Source organism: Nelusetta ayraudi, unplaced genomic scaffold (assembly GCF_046127955.1).
Source record: "Nelusetta ayraudi isolate G7.1 ecotype Tasmania unplaced genomic scaffold, CSIRO-AGI_Nayr_v1 ptg000019l, whole genome shotgun sequence".
NCBI classification, from domain to species: Eukaryota; Metazoa; Chordata; class Actinopteri; order Tetraodontiformes; family Monacanthidae; genus Nelusetta; species Nelusetta ayraudi.
Genome location: NW_027466069.1, coordinates 369,560 through 396,407, shown reverse-complemented (window position 1 = coordinate 396,407; position 26,848 = coordinate 369,560). Strand labels below are relative to the sequence as shown.

Below are 26,848 nucleotides of genomic sequence, written 5' to 3'. Positions count from 1 at the left end.
TTTTTCACTGGATATTAGGCATTAATCTAAAACCCAATCAGACATTTGACTTGATCTTTAGACTCAATCACGGACATAATAATCAAAGTCCTCCTTTGTGATTGGCTTTTACAGTCATGCCACGATTGTGGCATGACCCCCCCCCCCCCCACAGTTTTATCTTGAACTAAAACACACAAGTCCGCTTGTGGTCACTCGTTACTGCAATACTGTGGACGGGCGGCAGCAGGCCCCGTCCTGGCACTTTGTGATCCTTGAGACGGGATTGGCTGGGACACGTCTGCTCACGACCCCACTAAACGACACAAACCGGTTCTGCCACTTGACGCCACGGCCGGTGACGGCCCGGTCAAAAACTGCTGAATCACTGTTGCAACAGAACGTTTGACGGTGTTACAGATGCTCCCTGGAGGAGGAGAGCCACGTTCCACGTCTCTCCTCTGGGCAACAGTGGCCCGAGTGTGTGGACTGTGCCTTAAACACTGCTGTCATCGATGGAAGGGTGCGTTGTTGTTTCCCAAGGTTTACGTCCTGGTCTTGTCTTTGATTTTCAATGGCACACGCTTCTCTGTGTGGTCGAGAATTAGGGCCAACTGTTTAAAAGTCAATACGGAATTTTCATATCAAACGCTGCTCTTTTTCAAGGCAAAGAGAGGGTGAAAAAAAAGATACTTTTGGGGAAAAAAATGTTTAATTCCGACGCGATTGTTTTGTAAATTCTGACGTGTTCCCTCTAAAATCAGATGTTTTGGAAAATGGAGAAATCAATATGTATATTTTTGTTTTGTTTTCTAAAAATATATTTTTTATTAATGTATTTGGGGAGAAAAGTAGAACCTTAAAAGCGAGGCGCGCCGTTTTCATGTATGTGGACATGATCTTTGTTGACTCTGGATTGTCAGCAAATGGTACAATATGAATTCCAGGCAAATGTCTGTTTTTTTTAAGGTCCTTCCAAGCCATAGCTAAACTTGGTGTAGATTATAAGTGTGTGTGTGTGTGTGTTTGTGTGTGTGTGTGTGTGTCAGAAGAGAGAGAGCAATTTGTCTGTCAGGAAAGATTCCAGTCATTCAGTTTATTGCTGCAGCCCTCGGCTCAACATGAAATATCTATTGGTGAACTACATCGGTGTAGTTTTGTCAGTGGTGCGGCAGCATTCATAGTAAATCTCTCCAGTGGACCAACTGAGCTCTAACAAGGCGATAATCAATCATTCCGCTGACTGTGTAAAATGCGTGACGCTTAAATAGGATGCATTTTGTAATGTCTGTATGGTTTGTTAACCCGTTTACAATGCTTCACTGCAGAAAATAAATATGTTTCGTACTTTTTTTTTTTCCTTTTTTTTTTACCCTGAAGATTCCCTCAATTTGTATTACATGCATTTGTTTTGGGTTTTTTTTGTTGTTTTTTTAAAGTCTGGTTTTGGACAGTTTTAGTCCTCAAAGTTTTGTCTCTCAAGATGACTTTATTTAATATGCGGCCAAAATACAGCTGGGAAACATTCCAGGCTTGTTAGCCCTCAGATTGAGTCATTCCTGGTTTGGGCTCGCTGGAAACCGGCGCAGCTTCATTCTTGACATAGAAAGACGCCCTCTCTCTGTTCTGTTTTTATGAAGCTTTGTTGATTCTGAAAGTGCTTTTACACTTTTGTAGATCTCAGAGCCTCTCACGCTGACTTTTGTATCAGAAGGTTTGTAAATGTTTCTAATATGAACTCTGCTATTTTTATTTTTATTTCCAGAGCACTTTAATAAACAAATAATGTAACCAGGAAGCGTGTATCATCCCGTGTGGCGTCTCATCTCCTGTCAGTTTCTGGAAAGGTTCCAGGTTGCACTATCCACTTACACGCAACTTAAGAAGCACTCAAGGAAAAACGATTCTGTGTTATTTTTTTAATTCAACAATAAGCCACAAAATCTTTATTTTGAGAAGTCTGACTGTAAGTGCTTTAGGATGCTGCAGGAAGTGTGATAAAAAAAAAAAACCCAACACATTCCACTATTGCACAAAGAATTAAACAATGAGTGTCAAAATTCAAACATAAAGGACAACAAATAGGTTAAAAAAAAAAAAAAATCTAATTTAAATCTAATCTAATCTAATTTTAATTTAATTATATATTATTATTGTTATGTTCCTGGGTTAAAGGCCACATATTCTGATAATTCACTGTAGAAACTGCTTTAAAACAATAGCAATGTCCAAACATGCACAGGCTTCTCTAGAGTGTTGGTCCCACACTTAAAAAAAATGTATGTATGCATGTATATATGTGTACATGTCTGCGTGCGTGTATGTCAGGGGCAACTGTGGCTCAGGAGGTAGAACGGGTTCTCCAAGGACTGAAAGGTCCCGCTCCATTCCAGTCTGTCGTTGTGCTCTTGGGCAAGACACTTGACCGGCATTGCCTTGTACGACTGTGAGTGACTGTTGGTTGGTGGTGGGAGGGGCCGTTTGGCTGAGATTGGCTGCCACACTTCCGTCAGTCTGCCCCAGGGAAGCTGTGGCTCCACATGTAGCTCACCACCACCATTGTGTGGATGTGGTGTGAATGAATAATGGGTTCAATGTAAAGTGCTTTGAGTGCCTAGAAAAGCGCTGTGTAAATCAAATCCATTATTATTACGTACACATACATACAGTATCTCACCAAACCATTTCTGTAAGCATTAATATCTTTTCATTGGACAACACTGAAGATATGACACTTTGATACAATGTAAAGTAGTCTGTGTATAGCTTGTATAACATTTGCAAATTGACCGTCCCATCAAAATAACTCAACACACACCCATAAATGTCTAAACCACTGGCAACAAAAGTGAGCACACCCCTAAGTGAAAATGTTCAAATTGGGCCCAATTAGCTTTTTTTGCCTCCCCGGTGTCCTGTGACTTGCTAGTGTTACAAGGTCTCAGGTAGGAAAGGGGAGCAGGTGTGTTAAATTTTGTGCTATCGCTATCACACTGACCCTCATACAGGTCACTGGAAGTTCAACGTGGCACCTCAAGGCAAAGAACTCTCTGAAGATCTGGAAAAATAAATTGTTCTACATACAAGATGGCCAAGACTATAAGAACATTGCCAACACCCTGAAACTGAGCGGCAGCATGGGGGCCAAGACCACACAGCGCTCCAAAAAAGAGCAGGTTCCACTCGAGAACAGGCCTCGCCAAGGTTGACCAAAGAAGTTGTAGTGGAGTGCACGTGCTCAGCGTCATAGCCAGACGTTGTCTTTGAAAAATGGATGTACTGCATGAGCGCTGCAGATGTCGAAGGGGTGAAAGGTCAGTCTGCCAGTCTGACTCTGACCATACGCCCCACACACTGCATCATATGGTCACATGGCTGTCGTCCCGAAGGGAAGCCTCTTCTAAGGAGGATGCATTAACGAAAAAAACAAACAAACTGCACACAGTTTAATAAAGGCAAGCAGAACAAGGACATGGGTTACTGCAATCATGGCCTGTGGACTGATGAGACCATGACCAACTTATCTGGTTCAGCTGGCGTCGAGCACGTCTGGCAGTAACCAGGTGACCAGTAACAAAGAAAAGTGTGCCTTGCCTACAGTTAAGTGTGGTGGTGGGAGTGTCTTGGTCTGGAGCTGCAACAGTGACGCCAACATTGGAGAACTACAGTTCATTGAAGGAACCATGAACGGCAACATACTGAAGCAGAGGATCCGCTTAGATCCCCTCCGTTAAGAAACCGGGCTGCAGGGCAGTATTCCAACACAATAACGACTCCAAACACACCTTCAAGATGGCACTGGTCATCTTGAAGGTGTGTTTGGAGTCGTTGCTGAAGAAGCTGAGGGTAAAGGTGACGGAGTGGCCAAGCACGTGTCCAGACTGAAACCCTATTGAGCATCTGTGGGGCATCCTCATGCAGGAGGTGGATAAGAGCAAGGTCTCCAACATCCGCCACCTCCAGAGGATTCTAGTGGGAACCTGTGGAGCTTTGGTGAGCTCCAGGTCCAAGAGGGTAGAGGCAGTGCTGGGAAATAATGGCAGCCAGACGAAATATCGACATTTGGGGCCTAGTTTGGACGTTTTAATTCACCAGTGCTACAGGTGTATTTGCTTTTGTTTGCCAGCAGTTTAGACATTATTGCTGTGTGTTGAGTTATTTTAGAGTCATTTTAGTAGTCAGTGTACAAGCTGTACACTGACTACTATACATTGTATCAAAGTGTCATTTCTTTCGTGTTGTCCGATGAAAGGATATAATTAAATATTTGGAGAATTGTGAGCAGTATACTCACTGTTGTGAGATAATGTGCATACATACATACATGCGTACATAAATGTATGCATACATTCACACACGTGTATATATAGATATGTATATCTATATATACACATACATACATACATACACACATCTATATGCACGTGTCTGTGTATATATATCTATATATACATATGGAAATATGGAAACATATATGGGCATACAGTATATGCATACATAGTCCAGTGTTGACAAATATACAGGAGGCTCAAAGGAAGCTTTGGAACAGGAATTAGAAACGGTATCTTATCAAAACTATAAATGTTACCAACTCTTTCAAGGCATCTGATGTTTGTTGTTTGTTTGTTTTTTGGTCATACAAAAGAAGACCCTCGTGAAGCTTCACATCCAACAGCGGGACACGTGGAGTCGGGCTGGCTGAGTCTCCTGCCAAGTTTGCGGCGCTCACACGGCCCTTTATCCGCAACTGCCAAACGCTCCATCAGTCGCCAGACGTAAACGCTGCCAAAAACAAGGAGTGAGGTGAGTGAGCAGTCGAGTGGTGGGGTCAGCGCAGTCAGGGCTGCTCGGACTAGGCGGAGGGGAGGGTGCCTCAGTAGCAAAGCAGGCTACTCACTCTGCTGGCCTTGGCCCAGGATGCGCATCAAGCGGTAGTGGCCCCCGATCAGGATGCCTTTAATGAGCAGCGAGATGATCACGGTGACCACGGCCACCGCCTCCAGGATGAGCGTATCGTCCTTCAACCACATCTTTATCACCTAAAGAAGAGTAAGAGAATGAGGGGCTGCACCTGTCTCAGCCAATCTTCATCTATTAGCCGGTGGAAGTACTGGTGAGGTACCAGTGTGCCCTTTGTGACCCCCTAGGAGATGATTCCACATTCTGTACCTTGGCGCACGCTTTCTGAAGAAATGGAGCGAGAAAAAGACGCAAAGGATGGACTTTTCTAATGAGCGGGGAGTTCACTGGCACGAGCCTGAGCATCAGATTATTGTGAGGAGGAATTTTGCATAATGTGGGACCTTAAAAGCTTTGAAGAAAAAAAAAAGCTTCAATTGCAACAGACAGCACATTTTATTTTAACGACACTGTATTCAATAGGAAACCTTGTGCCCTATGTTCAGCCTCCCTCATATGACATGCGGTTCATTAGTTACGTGAAGCCGATTACACTGAGCTGATAATACCCAACACCTAATAAAGCTGTGAATCAAACTTGATGCTTTTAATGCTCCCCTGGACTGGCCCAGTCCTGGGGGGAGTAACACGGTCCTGTGTTTATCCCCCCCAAAAAAACACTTGCTTCTCAATTGCTGCCATGCCCAAATAGAGTATGAATCTGTATTAGAATGTGTTATACTATGTACGTAAACATTTTTAGAAATTTTAAGGAGACACTGGAGGTAAAACTCAGAAGACGTGCTCAAGTATTTGCAGTGCAGCTTACCGCGTACATCAGGTAGACAAAGAAGGCGACTTGAGGTAAGCTCAGCCCCCAGAAGATCCAAACCAAGACCTTTGATTCTTTAAAAACCTGAAAACCAGCAAGAAGACGCCACCAGTCACTTTTTGCTTCATCTTTTGCAAGGTCCCCCCCAACCCTCCGATGGTTTACGGTCGGGAGAACCCACAGCAATGGCCCCTGCGACGGTGGTCACGACGGCCCAGGCCACCCCTACAGCGATGATGATGTTGGCGTAGGCAGGCATTTGAAAATCCAACGTCAGCACCAGGATGCACAGGCTCACCTGTGGAGGAAGTGCCAAAACTTGTTATCACTACAACAACTCATCCACTGTGTTTGCAGTTGGAGGAAATAAAATCAACGGTATTTGCGAGTGTACCTGAGCCTGCAGGTCAAAGGTCACACCAGAGAAACAGAGATTCAGCATGTAGTATTTCTCCTGGTCAATGGATAAGGCCCCACCCGCACGGAAGGCCATGAAGTTGGGCTTCCTGATGAAATATACGGTGCAGGGGATGAGCAGCACGCCCAGGCAGATGATGGAAGAAAATCGGACCTGGGACAACATGAAGATATTTAGAAGTTTACCATGCAGTCCAAAACAAAAACCCTAGAGTTTGGACAAGGGCGCTGAGCCGTGAGGAAGCCGAGCGACTTCAGTTTACAGCTGCGGCGTTGGAATCACCCGCCGTCGTGTTTTGACAAATACCACCCTGAGGTCAACCCTGCAGTTCATCTGAACGACCTGCGCCAGGAATCTGTCAGTTGCAACATCAATGTAGGTCACAGCAGTGCCCTGGGGGCCAAATGCTAACAGAAACACGTCGACATTCTTCACCCAGCCATGCTAACGGATGGTGCCAAAGGGATAATTACTACGGAAAATGTTTACTTTCCGTTTGCTTCGCTTGAAGCGCGTTCCATTTACCTGCTGCAGAGAAGCATCGTGTTTTTAGCTATGAAGATCTCTGGCACACCTGTAAATTTGGGGGCCTTTTTCTGGGGCCTTTCTGTGTGGAGTTTGCATGTTCTCCCTTTGACTGCATGGGTGCTCTGGCCTCCTCCCACAGTCCAAAAACATGCATGTCAGGTGAGTTGGGAACCCTAAATTGTTCAGTGTGAATGGGTGCGTGTTTGTTTGTCTCTCTATTTGGCCCTACGATGAACTGGCGACTTGCCCAGGGTGTCGCCCTGCCTTCGCCCTATGACAACTGGGATAGGCTCCAGCAGACCCCCGTGACCCTCAGTGCAGGAGGAAGCTGGTAAAGAGAATGGATGGATGAATGGATGAGAGCTGATACGGCCTGATGAACTGATTTACTGCACTAAATTATTTTCCCAATGTAAATTACATTACTGCATTCCTGGTGCGTTCACACAAGTCTTCTGTGTTTTTTGTACAGATGGAAAAGTGGAGCGTGTCATACGGCCTGAAGAAGCTGGTTTAAACATGCTAAATTAAATTCTTATCTCATCCTTCTGGATGAGCAGAGATCATTTTCTCCCAGTTTTTGGGTTTGTTTTTGTTTTCTGTAATTTCCTCACAAATATGTTTTGTTTTAAAATCTGGGATTGTATGAATCCATCACGGCTAATGAGCGACAATCTTCTTTTCCTACCTCCAGGTCCTGTTGGCCTTTTGAGTTCTGCTCAGCAAAGATGACCACCGAGCGGAGCACCACCAGCAGCATGTTGACCACAAACGCACACAGCTCCAGCTGGTTCTCCTGCAGGACGCCACGGCAGATGTAGTACAGGCAGAAGACTGCAGGGGGAGGCAAAGAGCAGGCTAGTCACTGAGTTTTTACTTCCTGTTCCTGTTGAGCCTCTGCTCATAAGTGAATTGTTTACTTTGTGTTCACTTTATGTGACACACATAGTCGACAATCCCCTGTATTACATTGTCAGCAACAATATAATACAGCGTTGCATGATACATATCAGGCACAAGCAGTTGCATGTTTTAGTACAGTTAATTGGTTGTTAACTTCTTAATAAGATGGCAACTTCTCCAGTCCATGACCTGTATCATCAAGATGATCATAAAGCCATAATTTGTGATTATTTTTTTTTGTCCTAAAAAAATAACTAAAAATGTATTTTATTCATATAAGATTTAGCAAACCACTTCATCAGCAATTTTTTATGCTGTTCATTCCAGTTTCTATTTCAGTCATACTTTCCTATGACACATGGGCAGGAAGTTGCGATGTGGCTCTGGACTTTTTTTTCTTTCTTTTTTTCTTTTTTAATGGACATCAAAAAAACCAAATAAAAAAAAACTGTTCTCCTTTTTAATGGGGAAATGTACAGTTGAGATTGACGACTACATCACAGAAACATCTGCTTTTGTAGACGACCAGTAGCTTTAAGCAGCGGTGTGATGGTGGCAGACATCCGCATTGACACTCACGCAGTCCGAAGAGCTGGATAAGCGACACAGTGAAGTTGTCCCCATGGAATATGTCGGTGCTTTTGTGTTGCTTGTTGATGCTGTAGGATGTGATACCGACCAGCACCAGCAGAGACACCACAGAGAAGCAGAAATAGACCTTCAGCGCGCATGACAGCTCCGACCAGCGTTTCATCTGCCACAGGGTGACGATGGTGGAGAAAGGAAAATTGAAACAGGTCATTCATAAGAAAAGCACGCCGAAACCATTCAAAGAATGTAAACATGGCCAGAAAGATAGAAATAAGATGCAAAATTTAAGAAAGGGGGTGGGGGGGGGGGGGGTGGGGGGCAAAAGGTTGTGGAATTTCTGCCTCCCAACTGTTCTGAAATACGTCCATTCATTTTAATCTGAATATAATCTTTAATTTTCTCCTTAGCATCAACTTTCCAAACTGATCACCTCGGGTATTTTTTTTGTCTCATTTGCGTGAGAGGCGCTCACCGGACCACATGGTGTCGGGATCAGTTCCTGGTGTCTCGGCCTCAGGTTTGGAGACAGAGAGTCAGGACACTGTGGCTCCTGACTGTGTACCTGAACGCCTAACAAGGAGCTGTGGTGTAAGGATGATAAAAAAAAAAAAAAAAAAAGGTAAATAAATAAGCACCATGTAACGATGAGCCTCTAATTCAACATTTTTACATTTTGCACCATATTTACACGTTATTTTTGATGACAATTGTAATAATAACAACACTAGAGGCACACAAAACCAACAATATTTTAGACATGATTTCTTCACACATTATTTTTACTTGTTCTACAACTGGTTGTTACACTTTTGTTTCACACTGGTTTAAAGATAGTAAATCCCGATTTTTATCGACCTGCTTGCATTTTTAGACTCAAGCACAGTCTTGTTTTATTTGTTTGCTTTACATCTAAGATCGTTGTAGGAGCAGGGATGGCTTTTCACCTTGTCACTGTGGAGGTGTAGGTGTGTCTGTGTGTGAGGGTGGCTGTGCAAAGTAGACTAATATCATCTGCACCTGCTTGGGCATGCGTTTGTTCAAGAGTGAGGGTGAGGCAGAGTGCCTGTATATTTCTGTTGACCACAAACCCAGTTTAATGTGTGACAGTCCTGCATATTAAAAGGCTGGCAGTTTGCGCAATAAAGAGGGTCAATAAACACCCGTGAACTGGCAGAACTGGCCTCAAGTTTTCTGTAGGGGAAAACAACCCATTTGAAGGTTGATAGTCACAATACAATCCTATTCCACCAAAATGTTTATTCTCTAACTACTGAATTGCTCAGAGACAATAGGAGGCCAATTGAACTTTGAACGTTGTTTTGTGTGCGACTTGGTTTATAGTTGATGTTTGACGGCTCTATAAAGCTGCCCTTGCATACTTTGACAACAAAATGAAACCCGACAAAGCAGAAAAGCATGATCGTGCACATGATTCAGTTTTCCATCCTGAATTACGAGCTGGACAGCTGTCAGACACAGAAAGTTCAGTAATTCACGTTTTAGACCACAAAATTGAAATGAAGAATACATAAATAAAATGTACAAATGCTGGAATAATGTGTGACTTTAATACATGTCTGTTGTTTTTTTTTTTTTTTGTATTAGTTTGTTAAAAATTAACAGTGTACAGCAATTAATTCAACCAGTCATAATCCATTGATTTAGAGGCTGATTCACGAAACGGTTGATGCTGATGATAATAATAATAATAATAATAATAATAATAATAATAATAATAATAATAATAATACGTTTTCGAGTTTCGTCCACACACCCGTTGGACTATATTTTTCATTTGAACGAAAATTCATAAAAACATGTAAACATCTTAAACTATGTTCAGTCCTGAAGAATCGCCATTTGTTTATATTTAGAGAGAGGAAATTAATACATAACTGACCAACATAGAGACCCGGAGATGGGAAACCTATGCGGATTATAGTTTCATTTCCAAAAGCGCGGTTGTTAATTTTGTCCTAGGAAATGAGGGGCGTGGCTGCTCGTACTATAGAGAGTGGTCCAGTAATACACTAAAATACGTAAAAACAGACAAACTTGCAACCAGAACTCGTGACTTTAATTGAACTGACCTTGTTTCGTCCATATCTTGTCATGCACTTTGAGAGCCGAAGTTCACATTTATCTGACCTTCCGCCTTCCTCTGTCCACCTCCATCTGACACAAGTCCACTTTCACATTTGTCAATAAAAACAGGAACAGCCGCTGTGCTGAGCTTTTATTCTGCTCCCGCGTAATTTGTCGTTGTTCTCCCACAACGAGCGCTGCTGCCCCCAAGTGGAGAGCAGGCAACATTACGGAGACCACTGGCATTGCTGACATGATGGAACCTGGCCTTAGCCCGTCTCTTTTCTCGCTCTCTTTTCTGTTCCATAGAATTGACTTTGCTGTAATTTATTGTATGTAAAATGTAAATGTGTTAACAATCCATATTTGTACTTAACAATGTGAATTGAAAACTACATGCCATACTGCTGTTCTTCAAAAGAGTAATTAAAACAACAATTAAAATGGAAAAATATGTTTTGTATCATCAATATGTGTTTTGATGACATGATGATTATTAGATAATATTAGATTCTAGATGCAGAAGGTAAAGGGTATGCAAGCGGCAAAACAAGGGCCCGACACTTAACAGTATGATGCACAGTTCATTATAAAATAAAACACGCTGACTAAGAGGCACAACAATTGAGCATTTTCTTTTCTTTTATTTATTTAGTCAAAGTTTATACAATAGAAAAATCAGGGGGAAAAAACAGACAAGAAAAACAGAACAAAACAAAACCAAAATTATACAAAGCAGACATGCTAGGAAGTCCAAAAATAACCTTCAATAGGCTTGTCAGGAGGACCTCCCAAAACTAAGACAAAACAAATAAAGATGCAAACCATTATACAAAACACACGCAACAAATTCATAACCTCTAGGATAAAACCAAGTTGAACGCAGATCAGGGATATACACATAACAAGGTGCAATAAAAGTCAAAGGTTAAAGCAAGACATCCAGTTCTTGGTTACGAGATCTTCAATTGGGATGAAGAAGTTCTTGATTGTGGGGTTCCGAAGATGATATGCTTTACAGGTTGAAAAGTTAGGAAACTGTTTGTTTGAGGAAAATAAATTTTGAAAAGAGGAGGAAAATGTTTCGCTTAAAGAACCATATACAAATTGAGCAATTTGGGGGGTGGTTAATCTGATAGATATCAAGGATACCAAATTTATGAAACAAGGATAAAGTATCAGATAAGAAAGAGCAATTATTCTCACTGCTCTTTTTTGCAACTTTAGAATTGGTTGCAATTTAATTCGATGAGTGCTAGCCCAAGCAATGTTGCAGTAACTGATAAAGGGATAAATCAAGGAGTAATAAGGTTGCGGGAGACTTTTGTATTTTTACAGTTTTAGATGTGATTAGAAAATATGAGGTTTCCAAGATAATTTTTCATCAACACACCAAGAAAACGAGTTGATTTAATCATATTTACATGTTGTCTTGCCAGTTGGTCAGGTTGTGATCACTGATTGTATTCCCTCATATAGTGGTAGAACTGAGAGTTAGAAACTATAGCATAGCCTACATATTTTATTTGCTTTGGTCCATAACATTAATATTTGGACCCTTCCCGTACACGATCCTATATGTTTGTGGATAACTAAGATTGCAAATGATCCCCGAAATATCCCAAAGTAATTGTTTCATGGCCTCGGATGGGGGAGTGACAATAATGTCTGCAACAGCGGAAATACGGAAATTTTGAGACGTAAAATCAAAAGCGCTCTAGAAAATTACGGTAATAAGTGACTGGCGCACAGACCGATTGGTCTCGGAACCAATTTTCCGTGAACGATGGAGCCAAATCGATTTTTACAAGCACGAGAAACTGAGCCGCGGTGGGAATTTTGTTCGTCTCTCCGCTTGTATTGTGAAGGGCTCCCGGTTTGCGCTCTGCTGCTGTTCTTCCGGCGACGGCGCTTGGAGCTGATTGTTCGGGAGCAGCCACGTTAGAGGCTCGGCAGAATTACAGATGTGGACTGGGCCAAGAGACGCCCACGCGTGTGTGCACGGTGACCGTGACCTCAGATAACATTCCGCCGCCACGACGACTGAGCATGGCTGACAGCTCGGCTGGCGATTCAGCTTGTCGTTGTCTGCAGCAGGAGCCCACGTTGCTGCGAGAGCAGCGGCTAGTAGCGCCCGCTAACGTCGCGGCGCAACTTCCGGTCTCTGTTCCTGCACTCTGCCGTCGCTTTATTGACCTGCGGTCGTGGTAAACGTCACTTTTCGCTCGCAGTTTTGGAGCCCCGGAGGTACGTGGAGCGGTAAGAGCTCGCTCTCGCAGCGGAATTTCTGTAGATGAACAGTTAAGTCACCTCAAGGCAAGTTTTTTTTTTTGCACAGCTTCAACGCTAATGGTTCCGCGTTTTGTGAAAAGAGGGTAGCAGCTGCCGTGTGGTGCGGACAAAAGCTCAGTGCGCTTAGTCTTTGACAAGCGGTTGAGGTTTTTCCATTGATACGTGTCTTCAGTTGCCTTACGGAATCATCCAGTATCTGTTTTTAGGGAAAGTTCCACGGGGGCGGGGGGGGGGCGCAGTTGCTGTTGTGTCCTGCTGTGTGGTTGTGTAATTCCATGCACAGTTATTGTTACAAATTTATCTGAGAAGTTTTATATGACAACAATGTCACTTTAAGTCACTTGTATGAATTTGTCTGCTATATTTAAAGTAGGGATTTTTGACAGAGTTCTCCTCTGATTGAATATTGTGACTTCAGCATCGTTCTCAGACAGTATATTTGGGAGGGACAGGATTTAAGGAACTTGATTTGTCATACCATGTCGTACCAACAGTACCAAATTATGACTCCGGTCCCGGATTAGCCTAGATAAATTACAAGAAAAATAGAAAACTAAGTACAGAATGTTAAAAAGAAATATACACATATAAAATATAAATTTAAACAGAAGTATGAAAAAGGAAAGGCCCCTTAATGAATGTTTCTTCACTAAGAAGACAATATAAACATGCTGGAATGTAGTCACAAGATAGTTTCCATCCATTGTCCCAAGACAATTAAGAATATTCATTAAAAAAAAAGAGGGAAGACAAATAAAGAGGAAAAAAACAAACCACTAGCTTTGCCAACTCAAGTACAATGCACAGTACTGGATGGGAGACTGTGGGTGATGTCAAGGTGCCATGAGCAGTTTTAGCAATACAAAGACAGGATCGTGACCTGTCACTCTCTCTTCTTCTGCAGGCTCCCAAAAGCACCCGCAGTATTTTTACAGTCACCCAATCAACTACCAGGACCAATCAGAAGATGGATTGACATTCCAGCCCATCGTCACACCGCCTCACCTCCTTAGTATCACTCACCTGTAGGTGTCCTTTTGGAGGCGGGGGGCGGTGCCATGCCGGGCAGCAGGCAGTCAATCATGCACGCGCTGCGGTGCCTCTTTTCGCCCTGCCGCACCCGGCAGGAGCGGGTGATGCTGGCCCGCAGCGACAGCGTGCCGGGCGAGCCGGTGCTGAAGATCACCATGACCGAGACCACTGTGATTGAGGCCGAGTCGGGCGTGAGGAACTGGCGCTCCATGACGTACCTGGGCCTCTGGTACTTCTTCAGCTTCTGCACGCTGTTCCTCAACAAGTACATCCTGTCGCTGCTGGAGGGGGAGCCCGGCATGCTGGGTAAGGATGTGGAGTTTTACGCTTGTAATTAGGGATGCAAATTACAGTTGATTGACCTTATTGATCGATTAACGATTAATTGATTGATAATAAGCGCCGATTTTTCCTGGGAACCTAAATTCACAATAAAAAAATGTGTAAGGAGCTCATGATTTTAACCCTTAAATAATGTTGATGGTCCAATGTGACCAATGTTTACATTAGAGAACAGTAAAAACACCCTAAACCTTTATCCTCTGACTTTAAGTTGACTTCTTTTCTAATCTATTCTATTCTAATGGGTCACATTTCAACTTTTTTTTTTTTTTTTAAGTTGTTTAAAAGTAACTTGTTCTAGGTATACAGGTGTACACCACGGCATTTAACAAAAAAACCTGTGTAAAAAAGTTTTAAAATTAATTTAAACAATTAAATTATTATTTAATTATTTAATTTAAACAATTAATCAATAATCGATTAATTGTTAACATCCCTGCTTATAATTATTATTGTTGTGTTGTGTCTTGTATCCTGGCTCGATGAAATGCAAGATGTGATCATTGTCGGACCTGGTGCACCAGTTTTCATGTTTTAAAAATCTGCTATAGGCCTGAAAGAAGGTATTTGAGAAAAGTAAAGTTTAAAATAAAAAATAAATAAATAGGATGACCAAAAAGCAGACTGGTGAGATTTTTTGTGTTGGCTAACTTGGCTAAGGTTGATGATCTACCTGCTGGACACTGCTGCTTGATGCACCTCCACCGGTGTTACAGCTCGAGACTCCCTGTTGGTGCAAGAGATGACATCAGTGGTGCGCACTGCTGCGTTTAACTAAGCTCTCACGTGTTGTCCTTTTCATGTGATAATGCCATCTGGTTTTAATAGAATTGATGCTACTGCAGATAACATCATCATCATCATCATCATTCGTTTATCTTCTTCTGTGTTTTTTATTTTAGGGGCTGCTCAGTGCAATTGTTTCCTCTTTTCGTGACTGATTATTGCGATTTGATATCACTCTGGATCAAAACCTTTTAAAGATAAACTGTAAACCAGCTGCATTGCAGTGTTTCTTTGAGCCACTTGGTGTTTCTGAAGTACATTTTGTCAAAATCACACCTTATATTGAGACCTTTTGGAAACTGGAAGAGTGGCTGCAGTGGTTTTTAATGCAAAAAAAAACTGCACACCTGATTTTCTCTCTTGACATTTTGACTCCGTCAGATTGTTCATCATAAAAGTACGACTACTTGATGCGACCTGTGCCTGGCTGCGGCTATTCTTTGTTAAGAGCTGCAGGCAAACACAACCTGTCATCTCCAACAGGAGGACTATAAGTAGTGTCCGCTCTCCCACTCAGGTGCTGTGCAGATGCTCTCTACCACCGTCATCGGCGGCCTCAAGATGTTCGTGCCTTGTTGCCTCTACCAGCACAAGTCTCGGGCCGAGTATCCCCCCAACTTCATCATGATAATGCTGTTCGTCGGAGTCATGAGGTGCCTCGCAATAATCCTGGCTGCTGGCCGCAGCAGCAGCACCCCCCGCCCCCCTCCCCTCCACCCCTCGCCACTGAGCCCGCATCTTCTTCTTGTGCCTCCAAATTCCGATTTAGACGGCGCCGTCCTCTCTCTGTGTGTGTGTGTGTTGTCCTCCAGGTTCACCACTGTGGTTCTGGGCCTGATCAGCCTGAAGAATGTGGCCGTGTCCTTTGCAGAGACGGTGAAGAGCTCCGCGCCTCTCTTCACTGTCATCATGTCCAGGCTAATCCTCGGGGAGTACACTGGTAGGTCTGTCTGTAATACAATGTAGTCTAAATGCGAAATTGTTCGTAGTTAGCATTTCCTCCTCATTGTGTCTCCGCCTTGGAGCTCTTTGAACACATTTTCAATGAAATGCCACTGACAAGTTTGCCCGGCCAAGTTTGTTTGGTGAAATGTATTATCCAAACCCTTGATAAAGGTCTGGTAGAAGTGGCACACCTGGAAGTCGTTGCTCCAGACCTATGGCTTCTTTCAATGAACCAAGCGGCTGCTTTCCCTCTCGCCCTCGTCCTGCAGGCCTGTGGGTGAACCTGTCCCTCTTCCCCATCATGGCCGGCCTGGCGCTGTGCACGGCCACCGAGCTCAGCTTCAACATGGTCGGCTTCTCCGCCGCCCTCTCCACCAACGTCATGGACTGGTACTGCAGCATCACACACACACACACACACACACACACACACACACACACACACACACACACGTCAACCCCTTCGACAGATTGGTCGTCTTATGTCCCCGTGTTTCCCTTCAGCTTACAGAACGTGTTCTCCAAAAAGCTGCTGAGTGGAGACACTTACAGGTTCAGGTAAAGCAGCTATAAACTCTCATATTTTGGAGCAACAGGATGCGTCGCTGTCACGTTTAGACGCTGGTTTTACCATTTTTAACAGCTGTGTTGATTTTTTTTTTTTTTCTCCCCCAGCCCTGCGGAATTGCAGTTTTACACGAGTGCTGCGGCTGTCATCATGCTCATCCCCGCCTGGGTGTTCTTAATGGTGTGTTTTCACAACCTCTGCACCAGCAACTGGAAGATCTCGTGTTAAATCCACTCTACCAGTGTTTCCTAACAGTAGAACCTCTCTCTAAACTGCCAGTGAACCCCTCAGAATTGATAGAAGTCCGTCCTTTTCCTCTTTCCCTAAAGTCTGGGCTCATTTGTAAATCAGTCTTTGTGATTTCACAAAGGGCGCTGAGGCTATTCCAGGTCAGGTGACTGCACCCTCAGCCTTTCTCTGATTCCAATTGGCCTCGTTGTTGCACACTTTCCAAACATGTGGACGGTCCGTTTGTTGAGGAGGCTGCAACCAGAGGGGCCTCTGAGTTCATGCGACGCCTCTCCTTACTTTCCCGGACTTTGCTATGGGAAAGATAGAACTGGCTGTCGCAGTGGACTTTTGCATGCAGTCACATAACAGTGGCCATTCTTATGTAAGACATCAGGCCGGAGTCTGAAAGAGCCACAGGGTGAGTTGGTTGACGGTTGACGACGCCTCGTTGGGTTTGTTTGTCTGCAACCTCCAGGACATCCCAGTCATCGGCAAGAGCGGGCGGAGCTTTGGCTTCAGCCAGGACGTCATCCTCCTGCTGCTCTTCGACGGGGTCCTGTTCCACCTGCAGAGCGTCACTGCCTACGCCCTCATGAGCCGAATCTCTCCCGTCACCTTCAGGTAGGAGACCCCCCACCACCACCACCACCACCCCCCCCCCAACCCCCTCACTAGAAAGCCTGGGCCTGGGTCATTCTGTTGACTGCCTGCCCTCATCACTGTCGTCTCATATCTTCTTCAGGTCTTGATAAGGTCTCTCAACGTAAAGAAAAACATTCTGCTGATAGGCAGCGTTTTCAGGCTTCAGTGACTGTGCAAGTTAGAGAGAGAGAGAGAGAGAGAGAGAGAGAGAGAGAGAGAGAGAGAGAGAGGGAGAGAGGGAGAGAGGGAGAGTGAGAGTGAGAGTGAGAGTGAGAGTGAGAGAGAGAAAGAGAGTGAGAGAGAGAAAGAGAGTGAGAGAGAGAGAGAGAGAGAAGGAGAGAGAGAGAGAGAGAAAGAGAGAGAGAGAGAGAGAGAGAGAGAGAAATTTTGTTTTTAAATTTAATTATTTACAATGTAAGATAATGAAATTCTGTTTCAGCTAACACAAAAAGTAGAGAAATAAACGAACAAATCTGCACAATATATACACTCACAACAAAAATGGAACAACTCCGTGAAAGAAAAAAGGGAGTCGGCTGGAGCCGAGACCTTTTTTTTTTTTTTTTTTTTTGCCTCACCCAGAATATTAGTAATACTAAGACTACTAACAAAACTAAACATGCTTTACATTATTCTTATTAATTATGTCACGATTCAATCATTTATCCAGATAATCAATAGATATTTTGGCCTCGAATATTTTGTTCAAAACTCACACTAAAACAACACTATTACCTTACGATTGTGGAAAAAGTTGCAGAAAATGAGTAAGAAATCATGTCCACACATATTAGAACCAAGTATCATCAAACATATCAAGGAATGAACTGCATGTATTCTCTTTCTATTTAACTTGTTTTGTACATGCAGGAAAAATGTCTTGTTCCTGCAGCCACACTAAATTTTTAAATGTCCCAAAGCCTTTCTGCTTGGTTTGCTTCAGTGAGAAGAAGCAAGTTTAAATAGCCTGGTGATGTTTGTTTTCATTTAGATATTTAAAAAAATATTTAGACAGTTCGTCTTTCTCTAACTGTATTCAGTGTCTTTTACGCCCCACTCTGAATATTTAAATGACAAACTGTCAAACTGTAAACACGCAGAGCGATCAAATGTTGCCTTTCATGACTCATTTGTTGACTTGTTTGACTGCTTTGCTGCATCCTGCTGTGTTCTGCACTCAGAACCGTCTCCTTGACGAAAATGTCAATATGCCTGGTCATGGTCTTAGTCCTTGTGAATTCATTTTTATTTCGCTATTGTCTCGTTGTAGTCAGAAAGAGAAGGTTGTGTTGTGATGGCTATGACGAAATGTTTTCGCCAACAAAATGAGCAGCGCCGGTCAGGAGGCGCATAGGTGCATAGGTGAGGGTCTCGGCAACAGGTTGAGCGGGGGAATGCTTTTGCAAACTCACAGAGGAAAACAAACAAAACGGGGCTTTACGTTTGAGGGAGTCGCTCGTCATCTCACTCGTATCAAACTCCACACAGAAAGGCCCCAGGCCTGGAATCGAACTGTGTCGCCCTGCCACCGGGCCATGTGTGGTGTTTTTTTTGTTGTTGTTTTTTTTTTTTTTTTTTTTTTTTTTTATCAATGCACAATCCTCTCCCCTCCCCCGCAGCGTCGGCAGCACCGTCAAACACGCCCTGTCTGTTTGGCTCAGCGTCATCGTGTTCAGCAACCAGATCACCATCCTCAGCGCCGCCGGCACCGCCCTGGTCTTCGGCGGTGTCTTCCTCTACAACAAGGCCAGGCACATCCAGGCTGAGACTCTGCAGGCCATGGCGTTCGAGCAGGCCCGCAAGCCGCTGCAGGAGGACGCCGACGCCACATAGCCGGACGCCGCGAACGCCTCGGCGGGGCGACCGGGGGGGGGAGGGGGTGGGGTCGCCTCGACCGACCGACCGACCGACCGACCGACCGACCTTGGCCTGGCTCACATCCCAGCCGGAGTGGCCACTCGGCGTCGGTGGTACCACCGAGCTCAGCCGAAACGCGACGGAAGGAAAACTTTGGCTAGCCGGTAAAAGGTCGTCATGTGAACAGGTCGCCAAACTCTTGGCCCCTCGGGCAGAGCAGAATATCAAGGATCCCGTGTGATCCTCATCCTGTGTACATTCCCCTGAACGTCTGTGACCTTTACCTCTGTCTGCTGTTGGCCAGCGAAAGAAGAAGCTCAGGGTGTCTTTTAGCAATTTCTTTTCTTTTTTTTTCTTTTTTTTTTTAAACAAAGAAAGTCTTTGTCTTGCAGCTCACATTCGCCAGCCTGTGGCTGCGTCACCTGTGGTACAGCAGCTGCTGAATGTAAGCCACCGCTACGTTTGACGCTGTGCAATTTCCTTTTCAATTTGGGTGATACACTATGTCCTTCGACGTCAAATTGATCTTGTTTGTATCTGAATGTGAGGTGCAAACTGGGGATCGAAGACCTCTTTGGGGGCTCGTCCAGCCAAGGTTTATACTGACCTGTTTCTTTTTTCTTTTCTTTTTTCATCTGTGAAAGCCACTAATGCATTCTAGGAATGCTTTGTCTTTTCATGAACTGTCAGTGTGTGTTGGGACTGGTTTGTCCACCTGCAGTCTCTTTGTGTTTGTCTCCGTGTAGCAACAGCATGCTGGCACAGCGCTGCTGTGCTGGACCAGACCATGAAATTAAAAGTGAGCTTCGGTTTATTTCTCTTACAGATTTTTTTATTATTCTTTTTTTTTTTTTAATTTTAGGAAAACATTTTAAGTGAAGCGTCGATAACTCTGCCCATGTGGTCGTTTAAAGAGCGGAGTCCTTTCGATTACTGTTCATTTTCAGTGACTGGAGAGGACAGCGTTTGAAAGAGGGACGTCGTAATCAAGACTTCCAGACAAATTGGTCCAACACTACACTGTACTCCCATTAGTTTTGTGGAACGGCCTGTTGCTCACTTGCGGTTTTACCTCCCAAATAAAGTGGTTTGACTGACAGCCCGTGTCTTCTGCTCCGCTCGCGTTTCCGTTTGCCAACAGCGTGAACTCATAACAAACCTCAGGACGTCGCTTCTGCAGTTGAAGCATTCCCTCAAACACAAGTGCATATGAGCCAGAGCGATGTGCTTAGATTTTTAGTTCGAGATGGAGCCTCAATCCTGTTTTACAAGTTCTAATGACATAAAACACCAAACACCCGTGCCAGAAAGTAGGCTCTGCTGAGAAGAAACCCGTTTCCAGGAAAGCCACAAACAAACAGATGACTCAAACTTGGCTTCTTTTTTTTTCCCACTGTCTTGAATGGAACGGTTCACGTGAATCCGGTTGACACAAAGAGGTAAGAACTTGTTGAGGATGTTTGATTTGGCATGCACAGTAAACGGTACAATAATAACGTGCTAGATTTTGAGTAAGTTGTGCAGACAGGGTTCATTACAGCAGTGAAACACAGAAAGCTCTGCAAAACGGTAATATTTGGTCAAGTAAAAATCATAAGTAACCGTGAGCGTTGAATGACTTTTATCATTGGGAGTGTTTTACAGCACAGACAACCTGACGAATGATCGACTGTCTACTTGAGCTGCGGCGGACACACATTTTAGGGTATCAGCATTTCAAGTGACGTCAGGCACTATTGTAAAACAATCCCACACCAACAACCAACCACGTATGCACTATGCGTTGCAGACTGTCGGATGACGTCATGCCTGTACAAACCAGAAGGTGGCGACATAATCCACAGCAATAAGGACACGTTGGCCTAAATAAAAGTAGAGACCTGCATGACCAGAAACTATCGATGTGCAATACTGAGTAAAACCAGTAAAAAAAAAAAAAAAAAAAGAGGAGCTGCCAGAGCTGATGCTTTCTAAAAAATATATGATATGTGAGGAGATGTAAAATAAAAACATTTTAAGACACACATGCAATTAAAAGCACAAAGAAAGAATCTATGAATAGACAGTCCGCAGGTCTAGAAGGTCTAGAAGCAATTGTGAAATGCATATGTTGGTTGCTGGAGGAGTCAATAGGAGTGGAGTATTAATTGGCACAATGCTGCAGCACAATGTGGAAGTCTGAATGTTACGTTGTAACGCACACAAACATTAAGGCCAGGTTCTCTGAGGATCTTCGCCCTGGTTCAAGGTACATTGGTATGTAGACAACATCTGCGGACGAGTCTCGGGATAATGGAAGCAGCTTCAACCTTTCAGCGGTCAGCCGCTCATGGAGAAGAAAAGCTTCATCAGGCTCTCGTAGCCGAGGAAGGTGACGGCGTTGACGGGGAAGGCCCGCATGCTGTTCAGCAGCAGCCCCTTGAAGAAGACCCGGCCACCCTCCTCTCTGACGCTCAGCCGCATGCAGTGCAGGATCCCATTGTACTCGCGGCCGCCGGCCCCCGACATCTGCAGCCGGGACTTGACCACGTCCATGGGCGTGGCGAAGCACCAGGTGACCACGCCCGCCAAGCCGCCGGCCATCAGTATCGCAAATGTACCTGTGGAAGCAGAGCATTTCACCACAGGTGAGTTACAAAGTACAAATGCTTTGTTAATGTACTTCAGTCGATTTTTCAGGTATCTGTGCTTTAGTTGAGTATTTCCTTTTCTGACAACTTTTTATTTCTACTTCTAAATTTGGACACAAATATCTGTACTGTCCACTCCTTACATTGGAAAAACATGCTTGTTCGGGACTGAGCCCCAGCGCAGACCTGCTTTGATCATTAATTTTGTGTTTAAAAGATACACATTTTTTTTTATAAAAAGTAATTAACTTATTATCATCAACATCATAATCTTAATCACTATCATTGTTGTTGTTGTTGTTGCTTGAAGCAGAGCTATTTGACCTATACAGTTGTGCAGTTAAATATTAAAGTGGATCATATTTTAAAGCACCTCGGGGTCACTCACTATGTACAAATGTAGAAACAAACACTGCTTATTGTCATACTTTAAATAGATGTAGTTTTATATTGTCAGTGTAAATATCGAGTAACGGCTCACTGGTCATAACTGATGACAGTTTGGTTGTGCTGCAGTTGAAAAAACAAAAAACAAAACTACAGTATTGGGAGTGGCAAGGCTGTTGATCCAGAAGCTCCTGCAAGGCCTCTGGTCAGTTCAGTCCAGATTAATCTGTCACAACGTCATTTTTGCAAAATTATCAACCAATGTATCTTTTCATTGATGGCAAAAAGTACATTCAGTACATTTCAGAACTTGTACTTTGTTACTTTTACTTGAGTTAATGAGTTTAATCAGTACTTTCACTTTAACCAGAGTACTTTTTTTTCCACACAAGTATCTGTACTTTTACTTAAGTACAGAATGTGAATTTTGCCACCTCTGCATTTCACCCTTGACTTTACACCCAAACCATCCTCTTGCTTTCTCTGCAGGGTTGCACGGCGCCACGTCGTTGCCTTGCTCACTGACCTGGCTGTTTGCCCGTCTCAGTCAGAGCATTTCGGGTCAACTCGTAAGGCAGGAAGTAGAGGCCGTAGCACGGCACGTCCCTCAGGGCCAGGGCCGCCCCTCCTCTAAAGAGGCCTCTGGCTCCGTCCTCCTTCAGGATGACGGCGACGCAGTGAACGGGCCCCCGGTACCGCTCAGCCGTCTTTTGGCCCTGCAGCCGCACCTTCACCAGGTCTATGGGTGCACAGACAGACACCTGAGGGCAGGTTCGGGGTTACGGGTTAGGGAAGTACACTAATGGGGAAGAATTTTAGTTTCGATTAGCATTTTAAACTAATATTTTGGCCAGAGTGACACAGAGTTGCAGTGGTTAGCTGAGCACAGCGAGAAGGTTGTGGGTTCGATCCCGGGCCTGAGGCCTTTCTGTGTGGAGTTTGCATGTTCTCCCTGTGTGTCCAGGTTCTCCAGCTTCCTCCAACAGTCCAGAACCATGCATGTGAGGCAAATTGGGAACTCTAAATTGTCTGTAGGTGTGTGTGTGTGTGTGTAAGTGTGGATGGGCCCTGCGTTGAACTGGCGACTTGTCCAGAGTGTAACTCTCGTCTTTTGTCCAATGACAGCTGGGATAGGCTCCAGCAGACCCCCACAACCCTGAGAGCAGGAAGAGGCAGGTATAGAAGTTGGATGGATAGATATTTGGACTAGAGCCCTGTGTTTTTCTTATTGCTTGTAATGGTCCAACAGAGGGAGATTTGCACACGTGTCGGAAAAATGTTTAAGCTCCAGGTTTTATTTTGAAAAACCTGAAAAGTGTTTCTCCAAATTCTGGCAAAAAACTGTACAATCTCAGAAACAATGCACAGAAAATAACAAAAAGAAAACTGCAAAAGACAGTGTAAATGACTCAAAAGACTAGAAAGTGTTCTAGAGTTGAGCCCAGCCTTAGTTTTTACAGTCATGGCCCTCCCCTTCCATGGAACGTGGACCCTCGAAAGGCTGTAGAAACTGGAAAACTACTTTCACGGCTCCCGATGAATCCAGGTACCTGGCTGTGAACCTTGTTCCGTCCGCAAGTAGCAGACGGCGAACCTCAGACGCTGCAACCTCACCTGCATCAGGCCAGAGAAGCAGCCTGCAGCGAACACCTGTGCGGCGGAGGCCGGCTGGCTCTGGCTGTGACCGCTGCGCCGAGACTGAGTGAGGTAATCCAAGGCGTTGCTGTAGCAGCCGAAGGTAACCGAGTTGATGAGGCCGGTGGTCAGCAACGGGAACGCCATGCCCTTAAAGAATCCTCGGAGCTGAGGAAACACGGGGAGGGAGAATCAGACTCTTTGTTGTGTTTTTGACAGGTGATATTTTTGCGGGGGGTGGGCTGGGCTGACACAGCAGAGCTCCTCACCCCTTCACGGGAATACGTTTTGGACATGCAGTGAAGCATCCCCTTGTATTCAGACTGGGCCTGCAGTCGCACCTGTACGAAGGAGACATGATCCGTCATAAAAAAAAGGAGACATTTTCATGTTTACGGCTTTCAGTGTTACTCAACCTTGACAGTGTCCAATGGGTGTCCAACTGCTGTCCCCACAGCGCCTGCAGGGGGTGGGGGAAAGCAATACATGGAATTCTTTCACCATTCAACTGTTTAGTTTACATGCTGTTGGCTGTGCACGGCTCTTCTTGTTCACCTGAGAGGCTCCCTGCTATGAACTCCAGAAAAGGCATGGCTTTGCACAAGTTGAACTCCTGTAATAAATGACCACAAAGTGTTGTTTTTTTTTTTGTTTTTTTTTATCACATTCAAAATGACCCAAAAGGATTGCCATGAACCTGAGCTGCAGAAGTATTATGGAACACAAATTAATAGATGTTAGACTTTAATTGTGTATACAGCACATCATTAAAAGTATCCATCTGATATTTTGCATCAATACTCCTACTGTTTGTGAGGTGTTTCGAACTACACAAATAGTTTTCCAACTCCCCCCCCCCCCCCCCCCCTTTCCCCTTCAGCAAAACTCGTGCGACGTTCAGTAAAGTTACTGACCGCGCGTCATCGCAGCAATTCCCTTCCCCAGTCGTGCAATAATCCGGCTCACATACCGCACATACCTGCTGGGGGCAATATCACGTCAACCACTGCATTTCTTGGGGCTGCTGTGCAGATGAACTGTGGCCATTCCTGCAGCCTGCACGATAGTGGCGATGATGACGATGGTGATGATGCTCAACAAGTGGCGTAATCCTGTTAAAGGCAACCGCCTCTTCAAAATAAAGGCACGGCGAGGTTCTAACCAGTTGTCCCCTTTTTAAGTAACACCCACTGACTATATGGGCGTTTTGTTTTGACCGTGGATGTGAACATGATAAGCAACTGGTTTGAAGACAAACTGAAGCCGGCGATGCTTTTTTTCCCTCCTCAATATGACTTCTTAAAAACGAATGTGGCTATATTTTAGTACATTTGACGGCTTTGCCTTTCTTTACTTTGAATACCAAGTAGTCTGATTTCCGGTGGAATTTGCCCTGCCTTGTTTTTCCCTTTTTAAACGTTGTCCTTTTGTGCCGTCGTTAATCTGCCTGCCTTTTAAGCTTTGGTCTCTGTTGTCCCCAGTTTGTCCATACCTGAACTTCTTACTATTTAAACACAATGACCTGGCAGCAGCACAATACTAACATTTTTTAACGACAGATAATGGAAATTAATAACAGTTTTCCATCAACATTCCTCAAATGTAAACAGATTAGGAAAATATGACATCATCAGGAATATCTCCGTGTAAAAATAAAAGGCCGACTGGAGTAGGACATTGGTGTCTTGAGATATGTGCGATTTCGGGGTGTCTAATGTCAGATTGGGTGAGTTTATCAGGATCAAGAGCTCAGTGAGCTGGTGGATGGGCTGTGGAAGAGGTTGATGGTTCCACTTCGAGAGTCCAACTGTCAATGAATGAATGAATGAATGCACAAGGAAAAGTGTGATCTTTTGGGCCTAGTGGGTCTGTCAGCCCTGTGCCTGGTCAAGACTGTGGGCTAAGATTAAATAAACAAATGATGTGTAATTCATTTATTAAAGATTTAAACGTGGAGGTACATATCAGTTATTTAACCCATACACAGATCAATGGTTGCATATTTAATAAATTAAAACAAATTCATTTGTTAAAAAAGGTATGTCTGTATGACATGAAATGTTGACATTAAATTATACTTATTTAAAAATGTTTTAGAAATTGAATTTAATACACTGATAGAATTTAATACTACAATACTTGGACTCATTTCCTTATTGGATGCTTAACATGTGGTTTACTTGAGTTTTGGGTTGTTGTTTTTTTTGTTTTTGTTTTTCAATCTTATGTATCCTCCAGGCCAGGGTGTTTATTCTAAACCAGTAGTTAGTTTGAAAGACCTGAAGGCCTCGAATTCAGTGGCAGCGATGACTGCTGCAGTTCGCACAGCGGCCACTTGATGTCAGCAGGAAAACGTCATCTTTTCTCACGTTTGCGTTGTGGCGAGGAGGGGGTGAGGAGAGTGCAGGGAAAATGGGGTCGAGAATAATAATCTAAAAAAATATAAATAAATCATATACATAATTGTTACTAGCTAGTCTCTACAGAACACAGGGGGCAGGTGTTCAAGTATAAGAAATAGGTTGTGGTTGATTTGAGATTGATGTTTGATATCTACCCATAAATGATTCAATTCCCTGTCAGTGAACACAGTGAAACACACAATGTGCACTGTTTAATTCTAGCAAGAAGGTTGTACGTGAACTTCATCTCACTTCTCCAAAAGGCTCAGGAGTCGTCACGTCCCGTGCTACCTCACGTAACCGCTCTTTTCTGCAGCACGGCTGTGTGAGAAGCGATTGGTTGGGTTTTTGTACGAGCAGCTGATGTCAGTGGCCTGACCGATGACAGCATCCGCCACTCTCCCTCTCTCTCTCTCTTTCTCTCTCTTTCTGGGCTTCCCACAGGGTCCTTTAAGTTCCCTTCATCTATCACCATCAATGTTACTTATGGGATTTCCAACCCCAATCAGCGGTGCAGCTCCGCTAGACCAAACATTCGGACAAAAGTAATGACATCATCCCTCTGTCAAAAAAAAAAAAAAAAAAGAAAAAAAAAAAAGGCAGCATTGGGATGAAGTGAGCATAAAATTGAAACAATCTCATTTTTAAGAAAAAAAAAAAAGGGGGTGGGGGGGCAAAATCAGTTCATCCGTCAGAATTGTCCCCAACAATGGGCCGCTGTCTGAGCACTAGTGACTCCCGCTGCCATCAATGGGAGGCTGGGCAGCAGCCCCGACGAGAGCCGAGTGTGTGAATGAATCTGGGGTGTGGCGCACACTCGCTCCGAGTTGGGTGGAGAAGGGACGCAGTTACGCAAGACGGGCC

The 26,848-nt window shown here is 44.1% G+C and overlaps 3 protein-coding genes and 1 long non-coding RNA gene across 6 annotated transcripts; 2 read left to right on the top strand and 2 right to left on the bottom strand.

Moving 5' to 3' along the window:
- Positions 1 to 4,166: 4,166 nt before the first annotated feature.
- LOC142888090 (uncharacterized) lies at positions 4,167 to 10,397 on the bottom strand. Its single transcript, XM_076026109.1, has 9 exons — positions 10,241 to 10,397; positions 8,623 to 8,731; positions 8,139 to 8,313; positions 7,345 to 7,490; positions 6,105 to 6,281; positions 5,892 to 6,008; positions 5,708 to 5,794; positions 4,877 to 5,018; positions 4,167 to 4,761 (listed from the first exon to the last, which is right to left on the bottom strand). The coding sequence occupies exons 1-9, from the start codon at positions 10,252 to 10,254 to the stop codon at positions 4,742 to 4,744; spliced, it is 987 nt and encodes a 328-aa protein (XP_075882224.1). The 5' UTR covers positions 10,255 to 10,397; the 3' UTR covers positions 4,167 to 4,741.
- Positions 10,398 to 12,111: 1,714 nt separating this feature from the next.
- Positions 12,112 to 19,283, top strand: LOC142888085 (solute carrier family 35 member E2A). Of its 2 annotated transcripts, none has more exons than XM_076026104.1 (9): positions 12,112 to 12,482; positions 13,432 to 13,865; positions 15,205 to 15,340; positions 15,500 to 15,627; positions 15,902 to 16,022; positions 16,137 to 16,190; positions 16,308 to 16,380; positions 16,907 to 17,052; positions 18,693 to 19,283. In XM_076026104.1, the coding sequence occupies exons 2-9, from the start codon at positions 13,586 to 13,588 to the stop codon at positions 18,904 to 18,906; spliced, it is 1,152 nt and encodes a 383-aa protein (XP_075882219.1). In that variant the 5' UTR covers positions 12,112 to 12,482; positions 13,432 to 13,585; the 3' UTR covers positions 18,907 to 19,283. The 2 variants fall into 2 exon arrangements, with proteins under 2 accessions (XP_075882219.1, XP_075882218.1); XM_076026103.1 differs by having other exon boundaries at positions 12,112 to 12,494.
- A 1,266-nt stretch (positions 19,284 to 20,549) lies between these two features.
- Positions 20,550 to 24,978, bottom strand: slc25a45 (solute carrier family 25 member 45). 2 transcript variants are annotated; one of them, XM_076026102.1, is made up of 7 exons: positions 24,553 to 24,978; positions 24,138 to 24,195; positions 23,999 to 24,042; positions 23,852 to 23,923; positions 23,562 to 23,750; positions 22,474 to 22,708; positions 20,550 to 21,530 (listed from the first exon to the last, which is right to left on the bottom strand). In XM_076026102.1, exons 2-7 carry the CDS (start codon positions 24,172 to 24,174, stop codon positions 21,250 to 21,252), a joined length of 858 nt encoding a protein of 285 aa, XP_075882217.1. In that variant the 5' UTR covers positions 24,175 to 24,195; positions 24,553 to 24,978; the 3' UTR covers positions 20,550 to 21,249. The 2 variants fall into 2 exon arrangements, with proteins under 2 accessions (XP_075882217.1, XP_075882216.1); XM_076026101.1 differs by having other exon boundaries at positions 24,138 to 24,978.
- LOC142888084 (uncharacterized) lies at positions 21,440 to 22,569 on the top strand. The gene is made up of 3 exons (XR_012926655.1): positions 21,440 to 21,557; positions 22,077 to 22,152; positions 22,437 to 22,569. It is a non-coding gene; the product is annotated as an uncharacterized LOC142888084 (long non-coding RNA).
- Positions 24,979 to 26,848: the final 1,870 nt, after the last annotated feature.